Source organism: Rhinopithecus roxellana, chromosome 12 (assembly GCF_007565055.1).
Source record: "Rhinopithecus roxellana isolate Shanxi Qingling chromosome 12, ASM756505v1, whole genome shotgun sequence".
NCBI lineage: Eukaryota > Metazoa > Chordata > Mammalia > Primates > Cercopithecidae > Rhinopithecus > Rhinopithecus roxellana.
Genome location: NC_044560.1, coordinates 5,184,474 through 5,206,859, shown reverse-complemented (window position 1 = coordinate 5,206,859; position 22,386 = coordinate 5,184,474). Strand labels below are relative to the sequence as shown.

The following is a 22,386-nucleotide window of genomic DNA, read 5'->3' as shown; positions in this document are numbered from 1 at the left end:
AGGCAGGAGAATCACTTGAACCCAGGAGGTGGAGGCTGCAGTGAGCCAAGATCGCATCACTGCACTCCAGCCCAAGTGACAGAGCGAGCCTCCAACTCAAAAAAAGAAAAAGAAAGAAAAAGAAATGGGGGAGTTTCCTGTGTCTCGAGTAAGAATTGTGGGGACATTGTGCCCCCATGGGCTGACCAGCCTGGCAGGCACAAGCAGTGTCTCCCGCAAGTGCCCTCAAGCTCAACCTCAAGCCACATCTCAAAGCCTGACAGCGACCGGGAAAAGATGCAAGACCCCTCCAGATGGGATTCCAGAGATCACCCTGAGCTCCAGCTCACGGGTCAGATTCCAGAAGCACACCCAAGAGAACACCAACAAAACATTAAAACCTCCCCAAATCCCACAAAGACAGAGCCCTGCAAGTCACACAGCCACAGCGGGGTTTCCGGCCGAGGCAAGGGAGGCCGTGCCCCACAGAGCACATTACCTGTGGGGTCCTCAGCCCCGTCCCCTTCAGGCTCCACTTCTCTCGTGATGGTGCTGATGATGCGAAGCTCAGGGAAAAGGAACACCCCTTCTGAGCTTTCAAATTCAGAAGCTGCTCGGGCAAAATGGTGGACGCCGCTCAGGCTGATCTTGGGCTCCTCGGGCTGTAAAACCATCACGTAGCCATCTACCGGGGGGACTGAAATGCAGGTGGCCTCGTTAAAACACCTGCCAGCAAGAAATGGGGAAGGGTCAGGGCTTTGGGAGCCGATCTTGGAGCCCACCTGTGCAAAGGCACATGGAGGTGGGATATACAGGCCCCTACTAACACCTGCCGGGGCCACTCCAGGAACACACTTGCAAACATGATGCATAAATGTCACTCAGATCTCTCCCCTACACTTTCCGGTAACACACGATGGCTCACCTTTCCTTACAGAAGGGGTTAGGCTGTCTTAAAAACCTAAATATACAAGTGTCATTGGGTGAAACAGGCCTACCGTTGAAAATCAGGACGTACTTGATTGTGCTGGTGATTTTGAGTCTGCGAATTCCAGGCGTGGGGAACTGCCGGGAGTTCAGGTATGAGATGTGCTGCATGGCTTTATCCAATTCCCCGATGTCTTCTCCCTCCAAGGTCAATACCAACCGACTGGGGTGGGCTTGGATCTGAAATCACATCAGACACACAGAGAAGGGGAATAAGGCGGTAACTGCAGGAGCTGAAACCATGGATGCCTCTTCAAAGGGGACTGGCCTGGGGTCAATTGGAATTGCTGACTTGAAAAAGAAAAGCTCGTTTAAGTCCAGCAAACACAACTCTTTTTTTTTTTTTTTTTTTTTTTTTTTTTTGAGGCGGAGTCTCACTCTGTCGCCCAGACTGGAGTGCAGTGGCGCAATCTTGGCTCGCTGCAAGCTCTGCCTCCCGGGTTCACGCCATTCTCCTGCCTCAGCCTCCCGAGTAGCTGGGACTACAGGCGCCCGCCACCTCGCCCGGCTAGTTTTTTGTATTTTTAGTAGAGACGGGGTTTCACCATGTTAGCCAGGATGGTCTGTATCTCCTGACCTCGTGATCCGCCCATCTCGGCCTCCCAAAGTGCTGGGATTACAGGCTTGAGCCACCGCGCCCGGCCATCAAACACAACTCTTTAACCCAACAGTAAACGGATCAATCACAGATGACTCCCTCATCCCACCAGCCTCTGGGGCTCCCGCCTCTGTGGAGCTGCTCCGTGGAGTGCTCCGTGTTACCTGCACGCCTCTGCCACTGTCTTCGGGGACCTGCAGGTCCAGCCCCTCCTTGCAGGTATACAGACAATCGATCACCTTCTTATCTGCGAGTTTCCCGGAACGGAGAGTTAAGCCAGCCAGATTGCCTCGGAAATACTGGGTCATGTGCAGGTCGCCACCTTCGGGTCGGGAGAAAAGGTGGAAGTCAGGCGTGCAGCTCAGCATCACCCAACTCACTTCTCACTCAAGATGGTGTTACCGGTGCTGGCAGCTCGGTGGATGGACATGCGAGTTAGTTCATACCATGTCCTGTTAGCCTTGCAATCTACATGGAAGCGCAATGAAGAAATTAAACCGTTTATGATCATGCACATGGCCTGGAGAAAGGGAGAGTTGGGGGCGCCTCACCTGAAGCCAAGAGGTTCCCTGAGGGTCCCCACACCTCTGGCCACTCCCCGGTAAGGTGGCCTACCCTGTTCTCATCACCAGGGTGCATGGTGACACTTCCTACGCCACCAGCCTCTCCAGCCACTGCCTTCTCAGGTGGCTGGGTTCCACGTGGCTGTTTTCTCTACCTGGCACGCCCTGGGGAATGAACCCACACAAGCGAGGCAGGGAGGATAAAAGGGAGGCTTAAAATACTCCCTGCACAAAACGGCCTATTTCAAGGATGCTATGGTATTGAGTCCCATCCTTCCTGCCTCCTCCTGAGGACTGCTGAGATGTGCAGATGTTACAAGGAAAACCAAAACCCAGAAAATGGCCCTTGATAGATAACAACAAAGAGCCAAAAACAGGTTACACTAAACCTTGTTCTTAAACTGAAGAAGGAAAAGGGACACATTTTCAGCATGTGTCTCATTCTGGTACGGAAATCAGGCACTGTAAATCATCACTAGGAATTGAGGCTTCTAAGAAACGCCCATGCCTGTAATCCCAGCACTTTGGGAGGCTGAGGTGGGTGGATTACCTGAGGTCAGGAGTTCGAGACCAGCCTGGCGAAACCTCATCTCTACTAAAAATACAAAAATTAGCTAGGCATGGTGGTGCATGCCTGTAGTCCCAGCTACTTGGGAGGCTGAGGCGGGAGTATTGCTTGCACCCAGGAGGCAGAGGTTGCAGTGAGCCAAGGTCGCGCCACTACACCCTGGACAACACAGCAAGACTCCGTCTCAAAAACAAACAAACAAACAAACAAACAAAGTCTATTTAAAATTTACTGCCAACCAGGACAGAATATCTAGAAACAAGTCTTTTCCTGTCTCATGGTTCAGCCGCATGACAGTCACGAGGCAGCCTCCCAAACCCTGCCTGTGAGATTGAAAAAGCAGGGAGCCTCATGCAGTGGGGTCAGGGTCAAACTGGATGGGGGGAAAAGTCCCATGCGTGCACTGCCTGAGATGTCATTTGTCCTCACTCCAGCTGGGGTCAGAATGGGCAGAAAAGGGAACTCCATGAAGCAATGGGGAAGCGCAATGCAGGGAAGCGGCTCAGATGGTGTCCGGGACCAAAATGCAACTGGGGCAGTTCATGCTACACGTGGAATGAATCAGTATCTCATCTTTAAATTAAACACAGCAGTGAATGTAAGGGAAAAATACAGCAACCTGCAGAGGCCACGGTCACAGGCTCAGTTTCATTGTCATTTTCAACTCCTGAAAACTCTGTGGAAAAGCAAGACAAAGACAACAGAAAAGGACCAAGAGGTTAGGGCCTTCAAACCAGACCTCGAAAACCAGGTGTGAGGCAACCAAGGGTAAAACAAGAAGAGAGAATTCCTTTGTGATCCCGCTCTGGGATGCACCCATCTGGATGCAAGCTTGTCCTGAATCACCTTTTCCCAGAAGTGACATTTACCACCCCCAACCCTACGCTTCTGTTTTCTTCTTTTATTCCACCTTCCCACATCCTCCTCGCCAAAACATACGTTCGATTCAAAATAAGATGAATGAAAGTACACACATGGCATCCGTCCCCCTCCCCAGTCCGTGCTATGAAGTGGGACACTCCACAGAGGGTGAGCCTGGGCTGCAGCACTGTTCCCGATATAAGTAACACCAAGTTCCAGATCAACAGCACCTCTTCTCCTAATAGGGAGGACACGGTGCAGACAAAACGGCATAGCACACACGTGTCCAAAGCCTGGTACAAAGTAAACATGCGGAAGTCCGTGTATTTTGGAAGCTCCAAACAAGTTTATAGCTGTCTAGCGGTTAACCTTTGGGTGATAGAGGAAAGAAGACATTTTTAATCACTTTTTCTGAATGAGAGGGAGATGCAGAGGCTAAGGAACCCACCTAGGGAAGCATAGCCTACTGTGGACCTGGGGACCCTAACTACCTTCAGCTCCTCTAGCTCCTGGATCCAGTGTCCTGACTATAACGACCTACCAGAAAGGCCCACATGTGGCGGCTGAGCACAGAACCAGCACTCTCCAGGTCATGTTGCAGGAGAAAGGCCGCTCCTCAAGCCCTGCAGCCCTGTAGCCCTCCCCTCTATGATATGCTGGGGCCCCTTTCGGGCTGCAGCTGTGTGGGGACGCGTCGAGGGGCAAAGCTAGAGTTGTATCCAGGTGAAGCCCATGTGAGTCACAGGACTGTGCAACCTCCAGACACACCAAGATTCCCTACAACACGCTGGTAGAAGGGAGTGAAGCTGCTGCCCAGAGCCCAAGCTCTCCACGGCAAAGGTGCATCCAAAGAGGCGGAATCCACCGAAAAACAAGAAGAGGAGATCCTCTCTCCTGTTAACTGAATTTTAAAGAATCTGTGGGGCTTTTGTTTGTTTGTTTTGAGATAGAGTCTCACTCTGTTGCCCAGGCTGGAGTGCAGTGGTATGATCTTGGCTCACTGCAACCTCTGCCTCCCGGGTTCAAGTGATTCTCCTGTCTCCCAAGTAACTGGGATTACAGGCGCACGCCACCACGCCTGGCTAATTTTTGTATTTTTAGTAAGGACAAGGTTTTGCTGTGTTGGCCAGGCTGGTCTCGAACTCCTGATCTCGAGTGATCCGCCTGCCTCTGTCTCCCAAAGTGCTGGGATTACAGGTGTGAGCCACTGCGCCCAGCTATCTTTCATAAATTTCTAACCTTACTCGAGGTACAATGTTTCCACAGGGAGAAAAAAAAAATCAAAAAGTAATTGATGATGACATCTTGAAATGACACAGCACAGAGTCCAGTGCAAGGGTCAAAGTGGCAATCAGGAACCTCTGGGGTGGGTTCCATGAACTTGGATAGGAAAAATTATATGCTTATTTCCACTAACTTCTGAAATTCAGCACTTCCTTTGGTTATAAATGTAGGCTACACATCACAGTACTGTTAGCAATGACTGCAACTTTTGTCACCAATAGAAGGCACTGATGTTTGCCTATCAGGCCATAGCTGTTGCAGCTGCCACCAGGATCCTCACACAGCCCTCAGGACTTGGAACTTACACCACTGTTGGACCTGCTGCTAAAGCTGGTTCTTCATTTGTTAACATAAAGTACCACCGGTGTTACTGTTTCACAAATGTGGTATTTCAGGATGTTAATAACGATATTTCAGTTGAACCCACTGCCCTGAAATCCTAAATATTTATTTTGTAGATTAGTAAGAAGGGATCTATCCGCCTTGCCAGACCACCCAAGGGCTCCATGGCACAAAAAAGGGCTTAAAACCCCAGGTCTGAGACGGGCGCGGTGGCTCACACCTGTAATCCCAGTACTTTAGGAGTCTGAGGTGGGAGGATCTCTTGAGCACAGGAGTTTGAGATCAGCCTGGGCAACACAGTGAGACCCCATGTTTATAAAAAATTAAAATAATAACAATAATAAAAACACTGATCTGGTGGGTCTGAGCGTGGGCCCGGAATACAGAGGTTTTTCTTTTTCTTTTGAGACAGGGTCTCACTCTGTTGCTCAGGCTGGAGTGTAATGGGGTATTCTCGGCTCAGGCAGCCTCTCCCTCCCGGTTCAACTGATTCTCCTGCCTGAGCCTCCCGAGTAGCTGGGATCACAGGCACACGCCATCATGCCTGGCTAATTTTTGTATATTTAGTAGAGACGGGGTTTCACCATGTTGGCCAGGCTGGTCTCGAACTTCTGACCTCAAGGGATCGGCCTGCCTTGGTCTCCCAAAGTGCTGGCATTATAGGCGTGAGACACCACGCCTGGCCCACAGGCTTTTCAAAGTAAAAAAATTCAAAACCCTAGCTCCTGATTAATCAGCTGGGTGACGCTTGGCTTGTTGCGTCTCTGGGCCTGAGTTTCTTCAGCTATAAAAAAGGGATTTTAAGGTTTAGGTGAGATGACGTGTATAAAGGAGTTGGCACACAACCTGCCACTTGGTAAGTACAAGCACTGGTGCGCTGGTGGTCACCGTGTCCCCTCTCAGCAGACTTCCAGGGAACCCTCCCCATGCGTGGCCCTTGCTGAGGGTGAACAGAGCCCTCGCAGCCCTCCTACCAGGTCACCAAGTGATAAACACTCTGGAAGAGTCCTCCAGGTCCAAGGCACGCTTCTACTTCTGTGTCCTTTATTTCTCTGCCTGACTCTTGCTGTTGCCTCTTTGTCCTTGTGAACCTTTCAACAGACGGATTAATTCATAAAACAGTTCCCCCCACTGCACTCTCCCTCTGTGCAACGCTCCCTCCTGGGTTTCCGGGAAAGGTGACGGTGTGGTCAGTCCTGTCACCTTTATGGAGCACCCACAGATAGAGCTACACTAGCTAGAGCGGGGCACCGGCCATGTCCCCAAACAGGGTGTACACAGGAAACGGAAGGAAAAGATCCAGGACACGAAGGTAAGGCTGTAAGACGCTGATCACAGCCTGCTGCCACCAACCTCGTAAAGAGGTACAACTTAATTCTCGAGTCGAGGGCTGGGGGCAATGACAGTTACCTTGCCAGCAAGCCCCCACCACGAGCTGAGTTTCTATCTTGGATGGATGGAGCGGGTAATCCTCAGTCACAGAGAAGGGCTCGTGGGACGTGCCATCCACATAGAGAGTCACGCTCGGGAATTCCACATTGAGGACGTAGTGGTGCCATTCCTCATCACAGACCTACAGAGGCAAAGGGAAGGGGAGGCGGTGAGATGTCCACTTTCCTTCTCATCAATGCCCATGGAAACCAAGTCACCCAAAACAAAGGTCTTCCTAGAAGGAAAAGGATGAAGAAAATCTAACCACAAAATATCTGCAAATACATCTCACCAAAAGAAGTCAAGCCTCTCTAGGGCGTGTCTAAACTACGTGGCATGCACTGCTCACTAACCACAGGACACAGCCCAAGCAGGGAGCTGCCCAGTTCTGCTCTGCCAATAGCATAGCACCAGGAAGTTCCCGTATGGGCAAGCTGGATACTCACCCTCTAAAGGGTTGAGTTAGTTTGCCACTGGCCATTCCTTTTCTGAATAAAAACAAAAAGTGCCTTTAGGCCAGGCGCAGTGGTTCACGCCTGTAATCCTAGCACTTTGGGAAGCCAAGGCGAGATCACTTGAGGTCAGGAGTTTGAGACCAGCCTGGCCAACATAGCGGAAACCCGTCTCTACTGAAATTACAAAAATTAGCCAGGTGTGGTGGTGCACACCTGTAGACCCAGCTATTTAGGAGGCTGAGGCACAAGAATTGCTTGAACCTGGGAGACAAAGGTTACAGTGAGCTGAGATTGCACCACTGCAATCCAGCCTGGTGACAGAGCAAGTGCCTTTAATCTCAGAATAAGGTATACCACAGTACATGTATTTTATTTTCCAACTCAAAGTTGATGATCTCAATAAATATGAACATCAGCTCTAAGCGCACCCCAAATCAAACTGTGTTCCCATCCCGTGATGAATGAGCGTGTAAAACCACATCAGCCAGCTGCAATGGTGGGCCCCTTATCTCGGTCGTAACTCAAACAAATTGTAAAAACAAAAACATTATGAGGCTACTTGAAATCTGAACATTGGCTATTTGATCATATTAGCAATTTTACTGTTAGTTTTTTTTTTTAATGCGAAAGAGTGTTGTGATTTTGCTAGTCTATCAGAGATACGTAATGACATATAGGCGTCTATAAGAATGAAATGCTCTATTTGGGATTTATTGAAAATTATTAAGTAATATTTGAGGGCATAATAAAAATTTTCAGCAGTGAATAGGGGTAACAATGAAACAAGATTGACCAAGAGTTGGCAGCTGTTGAAGGTATAAGGGCACACAGGGCTGTTCTTTACACTAATCTGTCTGCTTTTATATAAGTCTGAAATTTTCCATAATACAGTTTTTAAACAGTATATACTTGGAAGATACTAAATATATACATACAGAATACGGCTACCATAACAGAACTGTATCTAAAATGTCTACCTATGTTGAAAAATATTTTTCCAGGACAAAGCCTTTCTTTAGTTTCTTTTCTTTTTTTTTGAGATGGAGTCTCGCTCTTTTGCCCAGGCTGGTGTGCAGTGGCACAATCTCGGCTCACTGCAAGCTCCACCTCCCGGGTTCACGCCATTCTCCTGCCTCAGCCTCGCGAGTAGCTAGGACTTCAGGTGCCCGCCATCATGCCCGGCTAATTTTTTGTATTTTTAGTAAAGATGGGGTTTCACTGTGTTAGCCAGAATGGTCACAATCTCCTGACCTCGTGATCCATCTGTCTCGGTCTCTCAAAGTGCTGTGATTCCAGGCTTCAGCCACTGTGCCTGGCCTCTGTAGTTTCTTGAAAATAATTATGGTAATAGTTTCTGAGAAATAATCACTCACATAAATAAAAAAATACACCAATAAGAGATGAATGCTACCCAGCCTGACCAACATGGAGAAACCCCATCTCTACTAAAAATACAATAATTAGCAAGGTATGGTGGCGCATGCCTGTAATCCCAGCTACTCAGGAGGCTGAGGCAGGAGAATTGCTTGAATCCAGGAGGCGGAGCTTGCAGGCTTGCAGTGAGCTGAAATGGCACCACTGCACTCCAGCCTGGGCAACAAGAGCGAAACTCCGTCTCCAAAAAAAAAAAAAAAAAAAAGATGAATGCTACCAACTGGACACCCACTTCATCTTTCCACTATCATATACTTTTTCTTTTCTCATGTATTCTCTTTTACTTTTATCTATCCTATGATTATTTTAGACAATATTATATTTTAGCAACTGCAAGCACATATAACATATGTCAGCTTTTGCCCACTAACTCCACAAGACAAATAAATGATGATAAGGCCAAAGGTTTCCTTCTCATCCCAACTCTACCTCAAAAGAAGAAATGATCTATTCTGATTTTAATGAGGTTTCTCATTTTACAGTGCTCTCTTGTTTCCTGTAACGTGGGGTTTTTCACAGGATATTTGCTTTTTATCACAGCAACTGCTAAACCATTAGCTTTGCGGCTGGGCACAGTGGCTCATGCCCAGCACTTTGGGAGGCTAAAGTGGGCGCATCACTTGAGGTCAGGAGTTCAAGACTAGCCTGGCCAATATGGTGAAACCTCGTCTCTACTAAAAATACAAAAATTAGCAGGGCATGGTGGTACGTGCCTGTAGTCCCAGCTACTCAGGAGGCTGGGCAGAACTGCTTGAACCTGGGAAGCAAAGGTTGCAGTAAGCCAAGATCGTCCCACTGCACTGGACAGAGTGAGACTCCGTTTCAAAAAAAAAAAAAAAAAAAAAAAAAAAAAAAAAAAACCACCACCACCACCACCACCATCAAAAAGAAAATTAGCTTTGCAAAGGCATGACATCATCAAAAGGAATGTAACTTTATCTAAGGTTAAAACCGTCAACTAGTTCAAGAAGCAGTTTGTGTGGCACCTGAAAGGTGCCAAGATTGCTGGTTCCTTGAAAATTTAAGATTATTCTGTGATGCCGAGAACTGCTGATTCACCTGGAGCTCCCTGGCACAGTTTAGGAGCCAAGGCTTTAAATGACGCATAAATAAACACAAGGATCTCAATCCCAATTGTATTTTTTTTTTTCTTTTTTTGAGACGGAATCTGGCTCTGTCGCCCAGGCTGGAGTGCAGTGGCCGGATCTCAGCTCACTGCAAGCTCCGCCTCCCGGGTTTAGGCCACTCTCCTGCCTCAGACCCCCGAGTAGCTGGGACTACAGGCGCTCGCCACCTCGCCCGGCTAGTTTTTTTTTTTTTTTGTATTTTTTAGTAGAGACGGGGTTTCACCGTGTTAGCCAGGATGGTCTTGATCTCCTGACCTAGTGATCCGCCCGTCTCGGCCTCCCAAAGTGCTGGGATTACAGGCTTGAGCCACCACGTGCGGCTGCAATTGTATTTTATTTATTTATTTGAGATACAGTCTCACTCTGTCGCCCAGGCTGGAGTGCAATGGCGCGATCTTGGCTCACTGCAACCTTCGCCTCCCGGGTTCAAGCAATTCCTTTTTTTTTTTTTTGACACGGAGTCTTGCTCTGTCGCCCGGCCTGGAGTGCAGTGGCTGGATCTCAGCTCACTGCAAGCTCCGCCTCCCAGGTTCACGCCATTCTCCTGCCTCAGCCTCCCGAGTAGCTGGGACTACAGGCGCCCGCCACCACGCCCGGCTAGTTTTTTTGTATTTTTTAGTAGAGACGGGGTTTCACCGTGTTAGCCAGGATGGTCTTGATCTCCTGACCTCGTGATTCGCCCGTCTCAGCCTCCCAAAGTGCTGGGATTACAGGCTTGAGCCACCGTGCCCGGCCAGGTTCAAGCAATTCTGTCTCAGCCTCCCAAGTAGCTGGGATTACAGGCACACACCCACCATGCCCAGCTAATTTTTGTATTTTTAGTAGAGACGGGGTTTCACCATATTGGTTAGGCTGGTCTCGAACTCCTGACCCTCAGGTGATCCACTTGCCTCAGCCTCCCAAGTGCTGGGATTACAGGTGTGAGCCATCATGCCCAGCTTCAATCCCAATTTTAAGCAAACACTGCTTATTTCAATAACAGTATTTTGAATATAAAATACACAATTTTTATAGCAATACTGTATATATATAATATATGGGAAAAAATGTAGGCTTTTAGTGGAAAGTTGTCAGATTTAATTTGCTACCCTATTACCCACAGACACAGAAATCATAAAATTATAAATATACACTGACTATACACAGCCAGTCATGTGCAAGGTTGCAGTACCTGCTTTACTCTCTCTTAGAAGATCATAATTAGTGTTTTTCTTTTTCTTTTGAGACGGAGTCTCACTCTGTCATCCAGGCTGGAGTGCAGTGGCACAATCGCGGCTCATTGTAGCCTTGACCTCCTGGGCTCCATCAATCCTCCCACCTCAGCTCCCCAAGTAGCCGGGACTACAGTCGTGTGCCACCATGCCCAGCTAATTTTCATGGTTTTTTTGTTGTTGTTTTTTCTGTAGAGATAGGATCTCAGTATGTTGCCCAGGCTGGTCTCGAACCCCTGGGCTCAAGCAATCCTCATGCCTCAGCCGCCCAAAGTGCTGGGGTTACAGACGTGAGCAGCTTGCCCAGCCCTGTTAGTGCATTTTCAATTCACTCACCTGATTCAACTTCCAGTGGAATTCTGCAGGTCTGTATTTCTTCTCCTCAGAAGGATCCTGACGGAGGAGGAAGATCAGCCGGCACCCATGGACGTAGAGCGAGTAGTGGTGCCGATTCATATCTGCAAAGGCAGTTTCTACGAGTAAATTGCCAACTAAAGACCCAAAGGAGAAATAAAAGCTATTTCTTGAATGGATTTTGAAGACACAATTTCATCTGCATAAATGAACTCTTCAGCTGAGCCAAAGCAGAGCTTAGAAACAAATACACCCGGGCTTTCCTGAGAAGCGGAGCCTGTGATCACCGTGGACCCCACTGAGCAACAACAGCAAATATCCAAATGCCCAGGCCGTGGCTCTCGGGGACTTGCCCGAGGCACACAGCACAGCACATGGCCTACGAGCACTAGGCCTGGCAGAGGGCCCTGGGAAAGGAGAGGGAGTCCACTGCCGACATCCACCCCACTGGACACTGGGGCCTGGCATCGCTTGCAGAGCTATTACCCTACCTGTTTTATCAGAACTGCAAAGAATCGTCTCCTTCTTCCTGCCAAAAGGCCCGTGTCTCATCCACACGGAGATGGTGAATGGCTCTTTGGGGCTGACCGACACGATGCCATCCGGGATCCTCACTGCCTGGGTGCCATTGAACTCAAACACCTGGTCGCTGTCGTGGCCATTGTCGGTGGGGAGACCCACAGTCCAGTTCAGGGAGCCACTTGGAGATGGCAGGAGCTCGGCAGTGCCCGCGGCGGCACCTGAAGCCACAGTGCTCAGTGAAACTCACGTGAGGAGCCAGAGGTCCCGCACACCTCAAGCCCCCAGGCACATGCTTGTCTTACACTTAGGCAATCTGCTGGCTCCAGTTTAATTTTTTTTTTTTTTCTTTCAAGACAGAGTCTTGCTCCATCACCCAGGCTGGAGTACAGTGGCGCAATCTTGGTTCACTGCATCCTCCACCTCCAGGGTTCAAGCGATTCTCCTGCCTCAGCCTCCTGAGTAGCTGGGATTACAGGCACGCGCCACTATGCCTGGCTAATTTTTGCATTTTCAGTAGAGCCGGAGTTTCACCATGTTGGCCAGGCTGGTCTCCAACTCCTGACCCCGTGATCTGCCCACCTCGGCCTCCCACAGTGCTGGGATTACAGGCGTGAGCCACCGCGCTTGGACCTTTCAGTTTGCTTCTCTTCAAAAATCAGGGTTTTAAATTACAAAAATAAAAGTAACAACCATGGATTTGTAAAAGGAAGGGAAAGGGCCAGGCGTGGTAGCTCACGCCTGTAATCCCAGCACTTTGGGAAGCCAAGGCAGGCAGATCACAAGGTCGGGAGATCAAGACCATCCTGGCTAACATGGTGAAACACCGTCTCTACTAAAAATACAAAAAATTAGCCGGGCGTGGTGGCGGGCGCCTGTAGTCCCAGCTACTTGGGAGGCTGAGGCAGGAGAATGGCATGAACCTGGGAGGTGGAGCCTGCAGTGAGCCGAGATCGCGCCCCTGCACTCCAGCCTGGGCAACAGAGCAAGAATCCACCTCAAAAAAAAAAAAAAAAAAGGAAGGGAAAAGAAGCATTTCTTGTAATCTGATCCAAATTATACCATTTTAGTATAAACACCCATTCTTCCTTTGATAAATATACCCAAAAATGATGTGTTTTCTTAGAAAAATGGGAGTCCTGGCCTGGTATGGTGGCTCACACCTGTAACCCCAGCACTTTGGGAGGCCAAGGCACACAGATCGCTTCAGCCCAGGAGTTGGAGATCAGCCTGGACAACATGGCGAAACCCCATCAATACAAAAAACACAAAAATTAGCCAGGTGTGGTGGTGTATCCCTGTAGTCCCAGCTATTTGGGAGGCTGAGATGGGAGGATCACTTGAGCCCAGGAGGTTGAGGCTGCAGTGATCTGTGATTGTGCCACCACACTCCAGCCTGGGCGAGTGCGACCCTGTCTCAAAATATACATAAATAAAATAAAAGTGGAGTCCTGCTATGTATGTGCATAATATGTATATATTCCTAGTAATATTCTTCTATCATGTAATTTAAAATATCTGAATAGCATTCCTTTCTTTTTGAGACAGGGTCTCCCCTGTTGCCCAGGCTGCAGTGCAGTGTTGGTTTAAATGCAGCCTCCACCTCCCGAGCTCAAGCAATCCTCCCACCTCAGCCTCCAAAGTAGCTGGCACCACAGGCGCATGCCACCATGCCCAGCTAATTTTTGTGTTTTTTGTAGACACGGGGTTTTGCCATGTTGCCCAGGCTAGTCTCCAACTACTGGGCTCAAGCAATCCATCCGCCTCAGACTTCCAAAGTGCTGGGATTATAGGTGTGAGCCACCATGCCTGGCATGAATAGCATTTCATTGCACAGATACAGCATCACTTACTGACCAGCCTCCCAGGTGGGCACTGAGGCTGTCCCTAACCTTTTCCTATTAAACCTCACCTGCATGCACAGCTTTGTGTGTCTCCATGACTATTCCCTTAAAATAAATTCTTAGAAATGAAATTACTAAGTCAAAGAACACAAAAAATGTTTTCCAACTGTTGTTACGTATTGCCACATTCAAATTTAAAAAAATTTTTTTTTGTCCACAGGAAAAGATTTTGCAAGCTCCTTTTTGACTAAGCTATTACTCGGAGCAGCAGGCCTTGGCTGGACCAGCCTGGTCTTTTAAAGAGTAACAGAAGACCTTAGTCTAAATCTTAGCTCCTGAGGCTAGGCGTGGTGGCTTGCGCCTGTAATCCCAGAACTTTGGGAGGCTGAGGGGGGCAGATCGACTGAGGTCAAGAGTTCAAGACCAGCCTGGGCATCATGGTAAAACTCTGTCTCTACAAAAACACAAAAATTAGCCAGGCATGATGGCAGATGCCTGTAATTCCAGCTACTTGGGAGGCTGAGGTGGGAGAATCACTTTAACACAGGAAGTGGAGGTTGCAGTGAGCCAAGATAGCACCATTGCATTCCAGCCTGGGTGACAGCGAGACTCTGTCTAAAAAAAAAAAAAAAAAAAAAACCACACACACACACTAAAACCTCAGCTCCTGAATATGTGGCCTTCAGCAAGCTACTTAACCTGCTTTAGTCTCAATTGTTTAATTCCTCTATAACAAGGTCAATACCCACCTACTCTGTAGGCTTGCTGGAAAGACTATGCTAAAACACACATAGAAGTACCTGGCGTAAGGCCAGGCATGGTGGCTCATGCTTGTAATCCCAGCACTTTGGGAGGCCGAGGTGGGTGGATCACTTGAGGTCAGGAGTTGGAGACTAGCCTGGCCAACATGGTAAAACCCTGTCTCTACTAAAAATGCAAAAAGTAGCTGGGCATGATGGTGGTTGCCTGTAATCCCAGCTACCTGGGAGGCTGACGCGGGAGAATCACTTGAACCCGGGAGGCAGAGGATGCAGTGAGCCAAGATTGCACTATTGCACTCCAGCCTGGGCAACAGAGGGAGACTCTGTCTCAAAGAAAAAAGAAAAAAAGAAAAAAAAAAGTGCCTGGTATATAGTAAGCACTCAAATTCTTTCTATTCTTCCTAACTTTATTCTGCTGAAAAAAAATTCACTTAATACTATGAAATGAGAAACAGAATACATTTTATACACTATACTTATATGCATGGTTTAAAACAGAAAATGCGCCAGACCTCCTGACTTACATATATTGAGGTGACAATTACGAATAGTTGGATTAGGAGTTGCCACACCCCAGTATACTCATCATCGGGCTGCGGCAGCATAATGTCTAGTTTTCTCCTTTGGTTTATTTACCATATGATAATTTTTTTTCTTTTCTTTCTTTTTTTTTTTTTGAAATGGAGTCTTGCTCTGTCGCCCAGGCTGGAGTGCAGTGGCTGGATCTCAGCTCACCGCAAGCTCCACCTCTCGGGTTCACGCCATTCTCCTGCCTCAGCTTCCTGAGTAGCTGGGACTACAGGCGCCCGCCACCTCGTCCGGCTAATTTTTTGTATTTTTTAGTAGAGACGGGGTTTCACCGTGTTAGCCAGGATAGTCTCGACCTCCTGACCTCGTGATCCGCCCGTCTCGGCCTCCCAAAGTGCTGGGATTACAGGCTTGAGCCACTGCGCCCGGCTCTTTTTTTTTTTTTCCTAAGACAAAGTCTAGCTTTGTCACCTAGGCTGGAGAGTAGTGGCACACTCTTGGCTCACTGCAACCTCCCGGGTTCAAGTGATTCTCCTGCCTCAGCCTCCCGAGTAGCTGGGATTACAGGCACCCAGCACCACGCCTGGCTAAGTTTTGTATTTTTAGTAGAGACGGAGTTTCATCATGTTGATCAGGCTGGTCTTGAACTCCTAACCTCAAGTGATCTGGATAATTTTCAATTATGTAAGAAAACCAGTAACCTAAATCTATCTCATGGTTGTTATCAGGCTAGTGAAAAGATTGATCAGTTTAAGAAAATGCTCCCTGAAAAGCTGTTTCCAAGTAGCTCTTGAAACACAAAAGACCCTTCCAGTTTATGAAAACAGTGCTTCATTTAGTGGGATTTATCACCAGCCAACTACATACTCTTCCCTCAGCATCTTCCATGACAGCCATCCATACCTCACTTCTTCTTCATTTAGATAAGCCAGAAAAATATCCACAGCCAACAGTAAAGAGAAAGACCTAGCCTTCCGGTGGGTCTCCCAGTAATTCTGTCTCTCAATTTCTCCACACAATATTGTGATATAGAAAGTCTATGAAGATTCTAAGTTAGATGTGGCTATCTTTAGTTTTGATTTTCTAGTTCATGTTTGTCAAAAGCTATCGTATTACTTCTATTTTTCCTTCCGTTCTTTTTTTTTTTTTTTTTTTTTTTTTTTTTTTTTTTTTTTGAGGCGAAGTCTCGCTCTGTCGCCCGGACTGGAGTGCAGTGGCCGGATCTCAGCTCACTGCAAGCTCCGCCTCCCGGGTTTGCGCCATTCTCCCGCCTCAGCCTCCCGAGTAGCTGGGACTACAGGCGCCCGCCACCTCGCCCGGCTAGTTTTTTTTTTTGTATTTTTAGTAGAGACGGGGTTTCACTGTGTTAGTCAGGATGGTCTCGATCTCCTGACCTCGTGATCCGCCCGTCTCGGCCTCCCAAAGTGCTGGGATTACAGGCTTGAGCCACCGCGCCCGGCCTCCTTCCGTTCTTTTTGAGACAGGTTCTCACTCTGTCATCCAGACTGGAATGCAGTGGTGTGACCATGGCTTACTGCAACGTTCACCTCCTGGGCTCAAGCGATCCTCCTCCCTCAGCCTCCCAAGTAGTTGGGACTACAGGCGTGCACCACCACGCCTGGCTAGTTTTTGTATTTTTTTTGCAGAGACAGAGTTTCGCCATATTGCCCAGGCTGGTCTCGAACTCCTGAGCTCAAGCAATCTATCCACCTCAGCCTCCTGAAGTGCTAAGATTACAGGCATGAGCCCCCGCACCCTGGCCTTTTTCTTCAGTTTGTAAGTAAACATCTCATTTCATGCAAAACTCACTCCATGTACTCCTATAGAAGCCCTTATTGGATGATTCTCAATGTATGTTGGAGAAATACTTCCTTCAAATCAGTGGTTCTTTTTTTAAAACAGGGTCTCGCTCTATTGCCTGGGCTGGAGTGCAATGGTGCCATCACGGCTCACTGCAGCCTCAATCTCCCAGGTTCAGGTGATCCTCCCACCTCAGCCTGCTGAGTAGCTGGAACTGCAGGTGCATGCCAACATCCCCAGTTAATTTTTCAATTTTTTTGTAGAGATGGGGTTTCGCTGTATTGCCCAGGCTGGTCTCAAACTCCTGGGCTCAAGTGACCTTCCCACCTCATCCTCCTAAAGTGCTGGAATTACAGGCATAAGCCACCATACCTGGCCACCAGTGGTTCTTAAAATGCACACATATGGCCGGGCGTGGTGGCTCAAGCCTGTAATTCCAGCACTTTGGGAGGCCGAGACGGGTGGATCACAAGGTCAGGAGATCGAGACCATCCTGGCTAATACAGTGAAACCCCGTCTCTACTAAAAAATACAAAAAACTAGCCGGGCGACGAGGCGGGTGCCTGTAGTCCCAGCTACTCAGGAGGCTGAGGCAGGAGAATGGCGTAAACCCGGGAGGCGGAGCTTGCAGTGAGCTGAGATCCAGCCACTACACTCCAGCCTGGGCAGCAGAGCAAGACCCCGTCTCAAAAAACAAAAAAAAATTGCACATATACACAACATATTCAATAAGATGTTTGAACATATTCAAAGCCCATCCAGTATTAAAACTAGCCAGCAAGGCAGCAAAGTTCATTTCAGAAGTGCAGATTCTCTATCACAGTTTATAATCAGGAACACAACACGCACAAGTATTTCCAGTTGTAAAGGTCCCTCCCACCTTCACCGAAGCCAGCCAGATGCAGGAACGCCTGGTCTCCTTACCACAGAGCCGGTGGAGGGACTTCTCCGAGTAGGTGTCTCGGTCGCAGCCTTTCCCTATGTGGCTGGTTTCTAGCTCCACTGTGGCCTGTACTGAGGCAACTGGCTCGTCACATGTCTCCAGGTGGATATTTGGAAAGACGGCCAACGCGCCCGTGCCTGGCTCATACTCAATCCTATTGTTCCATCCTGTGTTGGTCCACAGATCAGCAGGGGAGGAGAGAAGGAAAACACACACTTTAGGTTGCTGCAGCGTATCAGTCTTAAGAACAGATGTGGCCAGGCGTGGTGGCTCACACCTGTAATCCCAGCACTTAGGGAGGCCGAGGTGGGCGGATCACAAGGTCAGGAGATCGAGACCATCCTGGCAAACATGGTGAAATCCCGTCTCTACTAAAAATACAAAAAACCAGCCGGGCGTGGTGGCGGGCGCCTGTAGTCCCAGCTACCCGGGAAGCTGAGGCAGGAGAATGGCGTGAACCCAGGAGGCGGAGCTTTCAGTGAGCTGAGATCGCGCCACTGCACTCCAGCCTGGTGACAGAGCAAGACTCCGTCTCAAAAAAAAAAAAAAAAAAGAACAGATGTGAGCATAGGGGAGAGAATGAGGCTCACCTTGCCACCCATATCAGTTTTAAGAACAGATGTGAGCACCGGGGAGAGAATGAGGCTCACCTTGCCACCCATATCAGTTTTAAGAACAGATGTGAGCACCGGGGAGAGAATGAGGCTCACCTTGCCACCCATATCAGTTTTAAGAACAGATGTGAGCACCGGGGAGAGAATGAGGCTCACCTTGCCACCCATATCAGTTTTAAGAACAGATGCGAGCACCGGGGAGAGAATGAGGCTCACCTTGCCACCCATATCAGTTTTAAGAACAGATGTGAGCACCGGGGAGAGAATGAGGCTCACCTTGCCACCCAGGGGCGCAGGTGGGCTTAACGCTGATCTTCACCAAAACATCTTCTGTGGCTCTTTTCTTCCCACAGTCATAGGCAGTGACGGTCAGCTTATACTGATGTTCTTTCCCATAGTTTAACTTCTCTGTGTTTTTTATATAACCTTTCAGGGGGCAAAAACAACAGTGAGAAGCAACACCCACGCTGGTTTTACTTTTGTTGTCCTAGGCGGAAAGATAAAATGCATACACTTTAAGCCCTGTAAGTACTCAGCCAAAAATAAACATACGCTTGTGATGCTTAACCCGCAACCTGTCCTCCCTGAGCCCAAACCCACACTAAATCCACCCTGAAGAGTTTCAACAGAAGAGACGGAGCCACACAGCTCAGTCTCCACTTACTCTCCCAGTGTTATGTTGGGCTTTCCATTAAGATTTAACTGGTTACATGCATTAAGAGAATTAAAAAGACAAAATCATTCAAGTACCTCAAGTATTAAATACAAGATCACTGATCATTTACTTTATTAAAAGAAAGAGATTTCCTACCCCCACCCACTGCACAGAAGCCTGCTTTGTGAACGTGAGTACAGATCTCTGGAATGTGTTTGCAATGTCCATAATTCCATCAAAGATTCTGGACTGTGCATTAATTAACAATGCAAACGTCGTATTATTTTTTATTTTTGGAGCAGGGCCTCACTCTGTTGCCCAGGCTAGAGTGCAGTGGCCCAGTCTCGGCTCACTGCAACCTCTGCCTCCCGGGTTCAAGTGATTCTCCCACCTCAGCCTCCCAAGTAGCTGGGACTACAGGTGTGTGCCTGCAGTCCCAGCTACTAGCGAGGTTGTGGCAGGAGGATCCCTTGAGCCCAGAAGGTCAAGGTTACAGTGAGCAATGATTGCACCACTACATTCCAGCCTGGGCGACAGAGCAAGACCTTCTTTCAAAAAAGAAAAAGAAAAAAGATGTGGCAGGACATTCTAACTTAATGGAGAACACGGCCAGGCATGGTGGCTCACGCACGTAATCCCAGCACTTTGGAAGGCCAAGGTGGGCGGATCACCTGAGGTCAGGACTTCAAGACCAGCCTGGCCAATATGGTGAAACCCCCTCTGTACTAAAAATACAAAAAAAGGCCAGGTGCGGTGTCTCAAGCCTGTAATCCCAGCACTTTGGGAGGCCGAGACGGGCGGATCACGAGGTCAGGAGATCGAGACCATCCTGGCTAACATGGTGAAACCCCATCTCTACTAAAAAATACAAAAAAAAAAAAAAAAAAAAAAAAAAACTAGCCGGGCAAGGAGGCGGGCGCCTGTAGTCCCAGCTACTCGGAGGCTGAGGCAGGAGAATGGCGTGAACCCGGGAGGCGGAGCTTGCAGTGAGCTGAGAACCGGCCACTGCACTCCAGCCCAGGCGACAGAGCAAGACTCCGTCTCAAAAACAAACAAACAAACAAACAAACAAACAAACAAAAAGTTAGCTGGGTGTGGTGGCGGGCACCTGTAATCCCAGCTACTCGAGAGGCTGAGGCAGCAGAATCACTTGAACCCAGGAGGCAGCGGTTGTAGTGAGCTGAGATTGTGCCACTGTACTCCAGCCTGAGGAACACAGTGAGACTATGTCTCAAAAAAAACCACAAAAACAAAAACAAAAAACTTAATGAAGAACAGAAAATTAGACAAACTAAATGTAACGGTCAGTCTCATACAGATGCATGTGGACTGAAAGTTAAGAAGATTAAAAAAATAAAGCCCTGTCAGGTGGGAGGATTTTTATTTGATTTTGGTGGGAAAGCAAAAAAAAAACGAGAGAATACAGGACTTTCAGGTTCCAGAGAAGAAGCTGTCAGGGGACAAAGTAGGAACTTAAATGTTTTTACAATTAAAAGCAAAAGCACACCAGGTTAGGTCTCCAATTTGTGAGTTTCGTGGAGTTCTGACAAAGCACAGAAGCTGGGGTGTAAAGTCAGTGGGGTTGGCAGGGACTGTCTACCCAACTAAGGAAAGCGCGCTCCTCCGTTCTTACCATCTTTGTCGACAGTAAAGGGCACATCTGGAGTGATGATTTCGTAGCTGCAAATCTGGCTGAACTGAGGGGAGCAGTCGGCATCCATGGCCTCCACCCTCAAAATGCTGTCGTACTGCCTCCCCTCGGTGACCGTGGCTTTGTAGGACTTCTCCTTGAACACGGGCGCATACTCATTCACGTCGTTCACCTGAATGTGGACAGTTGCTCTGGATGAAGGGAGGGAGAAAAATACAGTTTTTTTGCTTGTTTTCGGTGTCAGTGTGTGTGTGTGTGTGTGTGTGTGTGTGTGTGTGTGTGTGTGTGTGTTTACCCAAAAGATACCAATTCTGCCTGACTTTGAAATTTCCTGTTTCTGATACCTTGTTTCATGAATTCCATATGATGAAGTCAAAAATTAAACCAAGTTATTCAGTGCTTTTCATTCAATGTGGAGATAACAGAAAGTTAAAAGAGGGATTTGGGTCAATTCTTCCATATCCTAAGAATAAAGCAAAAAAGCAATCATCTAAAATAAAAGAGTCTTGGATGTTTTTTTTTGACAACATGGGACAGGACAGGCAGAAGGGAGATAAACAATACCAGACGTCTGTTTGCTCTCCAATTTTAAAGTTGAAACATATTTTGTCGCAAAATCCAGAAAAAAATAGAGCCAAGGGAAGAAGGGGTATGAAACAGAGAATGCATAAAATGGTTTGATTCTGAGAGTTCAAACGAATTCTGTCCTACTTCTAGGGAACAGGCTAGAGACCATGGCATCACCAGGTCCTGACTCAACAAATGAAGAGCTCAGGAGGGGCAGGCCGTTGCCACCTGTCAATACCCCAGCTCAGTTACCAAGAAAATTAGGGTGCCATCAGACCTGGCTACAAATAAAGAAAACTGTAGGTTTCAAGGGCTAATGGTCAGGGCATGCTTCTGACTCAGACAAGGACTTTGGTCAAAATATGACCTTTTCAAGGGAAACAATTACATTACGCTGCGGAAAAAGAGGAGTGACTCACTGGGGCGCTGCACCCTCTGCTCACCATGAGCCTCCTCATCCCAATGCTGTTGGTCTGACCCTCACAATGGGTTATGTGACACCATCTCACCCACATACCCTTCTTTAGTAGATGTGCTAAGGAGACACTGAGACTCAAGGCCAGGAATGGTGGCTCACACCTATCCCAGCACTTTGGGAGGCCGAGGCGGGAGGGTCACCAGAGGTCAGAGTTCAAGACCAGCCTGGCCAACATGGTGAAACCCCGTCTCTACCAAAAATACAAAAATTAGCCGGGTGTGGTGGCGTGTGCCTGTAATCCCAGCTACTTGGGAGGCTGAGGCAGGAGAATTGCTTGAACCCTGGAGGTGGAGGTTGCAGTGAGCCGAGACTGTGTCACTGCACTCCGCCCTGGGTGACAGAGCGAGACTCTGCCTCAAAAAAAAAAAAAAAAGTAAACAAAACAAAAGAAATAGAAACAGACTCAACAAAATTAAATTTGCACAATGCCAAAGGGCTAGCAAGTGGTGGAGAAAAGACTAGAGCTTACAATCTAATTGTAGACACTTGACTTGAGAACACCAGCGGTCCCCAACCTTTTTGGCACCAAGGACTAGTTTCATGGAAGGCAATTTCTCCACAGATGGGGGTGGGAGGATGGTTTGGGGATGAAACTGCCCCACCTCAGATCATCAGGCAGTCGATTCTCATAAGCAGCATGCAACCTAGATCCCTCACATGCACAGTTCACAATAGGGTTCGCGCTCCTATAAGAACCTGATGCCTCCGCTGATCTGACGCTGCTGATCTGACGGGAGGTGGAGCTCAGGCAGTAATGCTCACTCGCTCACATGCTGTTGACCTCCTGCTGTGTGGGCCAGTTCCTAACCAGCCACGGACCAGTACTGGCCCA

At 48.2% G+C, this 22,386-nt stretch overlaps 1 protein-coding gene across 3 annotated transcripts in view; it reads right to left on the bottom strand.

Moving 5' to 3' along the window:
* The window catches only part of CLSTN1 (calsyntenin 1), a 96,750-nt gene that overhangs the window by 5,799 nt on the left and 68,565 nt on the right, over positions 1-22,386 (bottom strand). For 2 of the 3 annotated variants that reach the window (XM_030942452.1, XM_030942453.1), the window contains 10 exons: positions 20,492-20,700; positions 18,480-18,629; positions 17,571-17,756; positions 11,686-11,934; positions 11,177-11,298; positions 6,593-6,755; positions 3,315-3,371; positions 1,729-1,886; positions 998-1,146; positions 479-705 (listed from right to left, as the gene is read on the bottom strand). In XM_030942452.1, coding sequence (XP_030798312.1) covers positions 479-705; positions 998-1,146; positions 1,729-1,886; positions 3,315-3,371; positions 6,593-6,755; positions 11,177-11,298; positions 11,686-11,934; positions 17,571-17,756; positions 18,480-18,629; positions 20,492-20,700 — 1,670 coding nt within the window. The remainder of the gene's footprint in view (positions 1-478; positions 706-997; positions 1,147-1,728; positions 1,887-3,314; positions 3,372-6,592; positions 6,756-11,176; positions 11,299-11,685; positions 11,935-17,570; positions 17,757-18,479; positions 18,630-20,491; positions 20,701-22,386) is intronic. The other variant, XM_030942454.1, reaches the window with a different exon arrangement.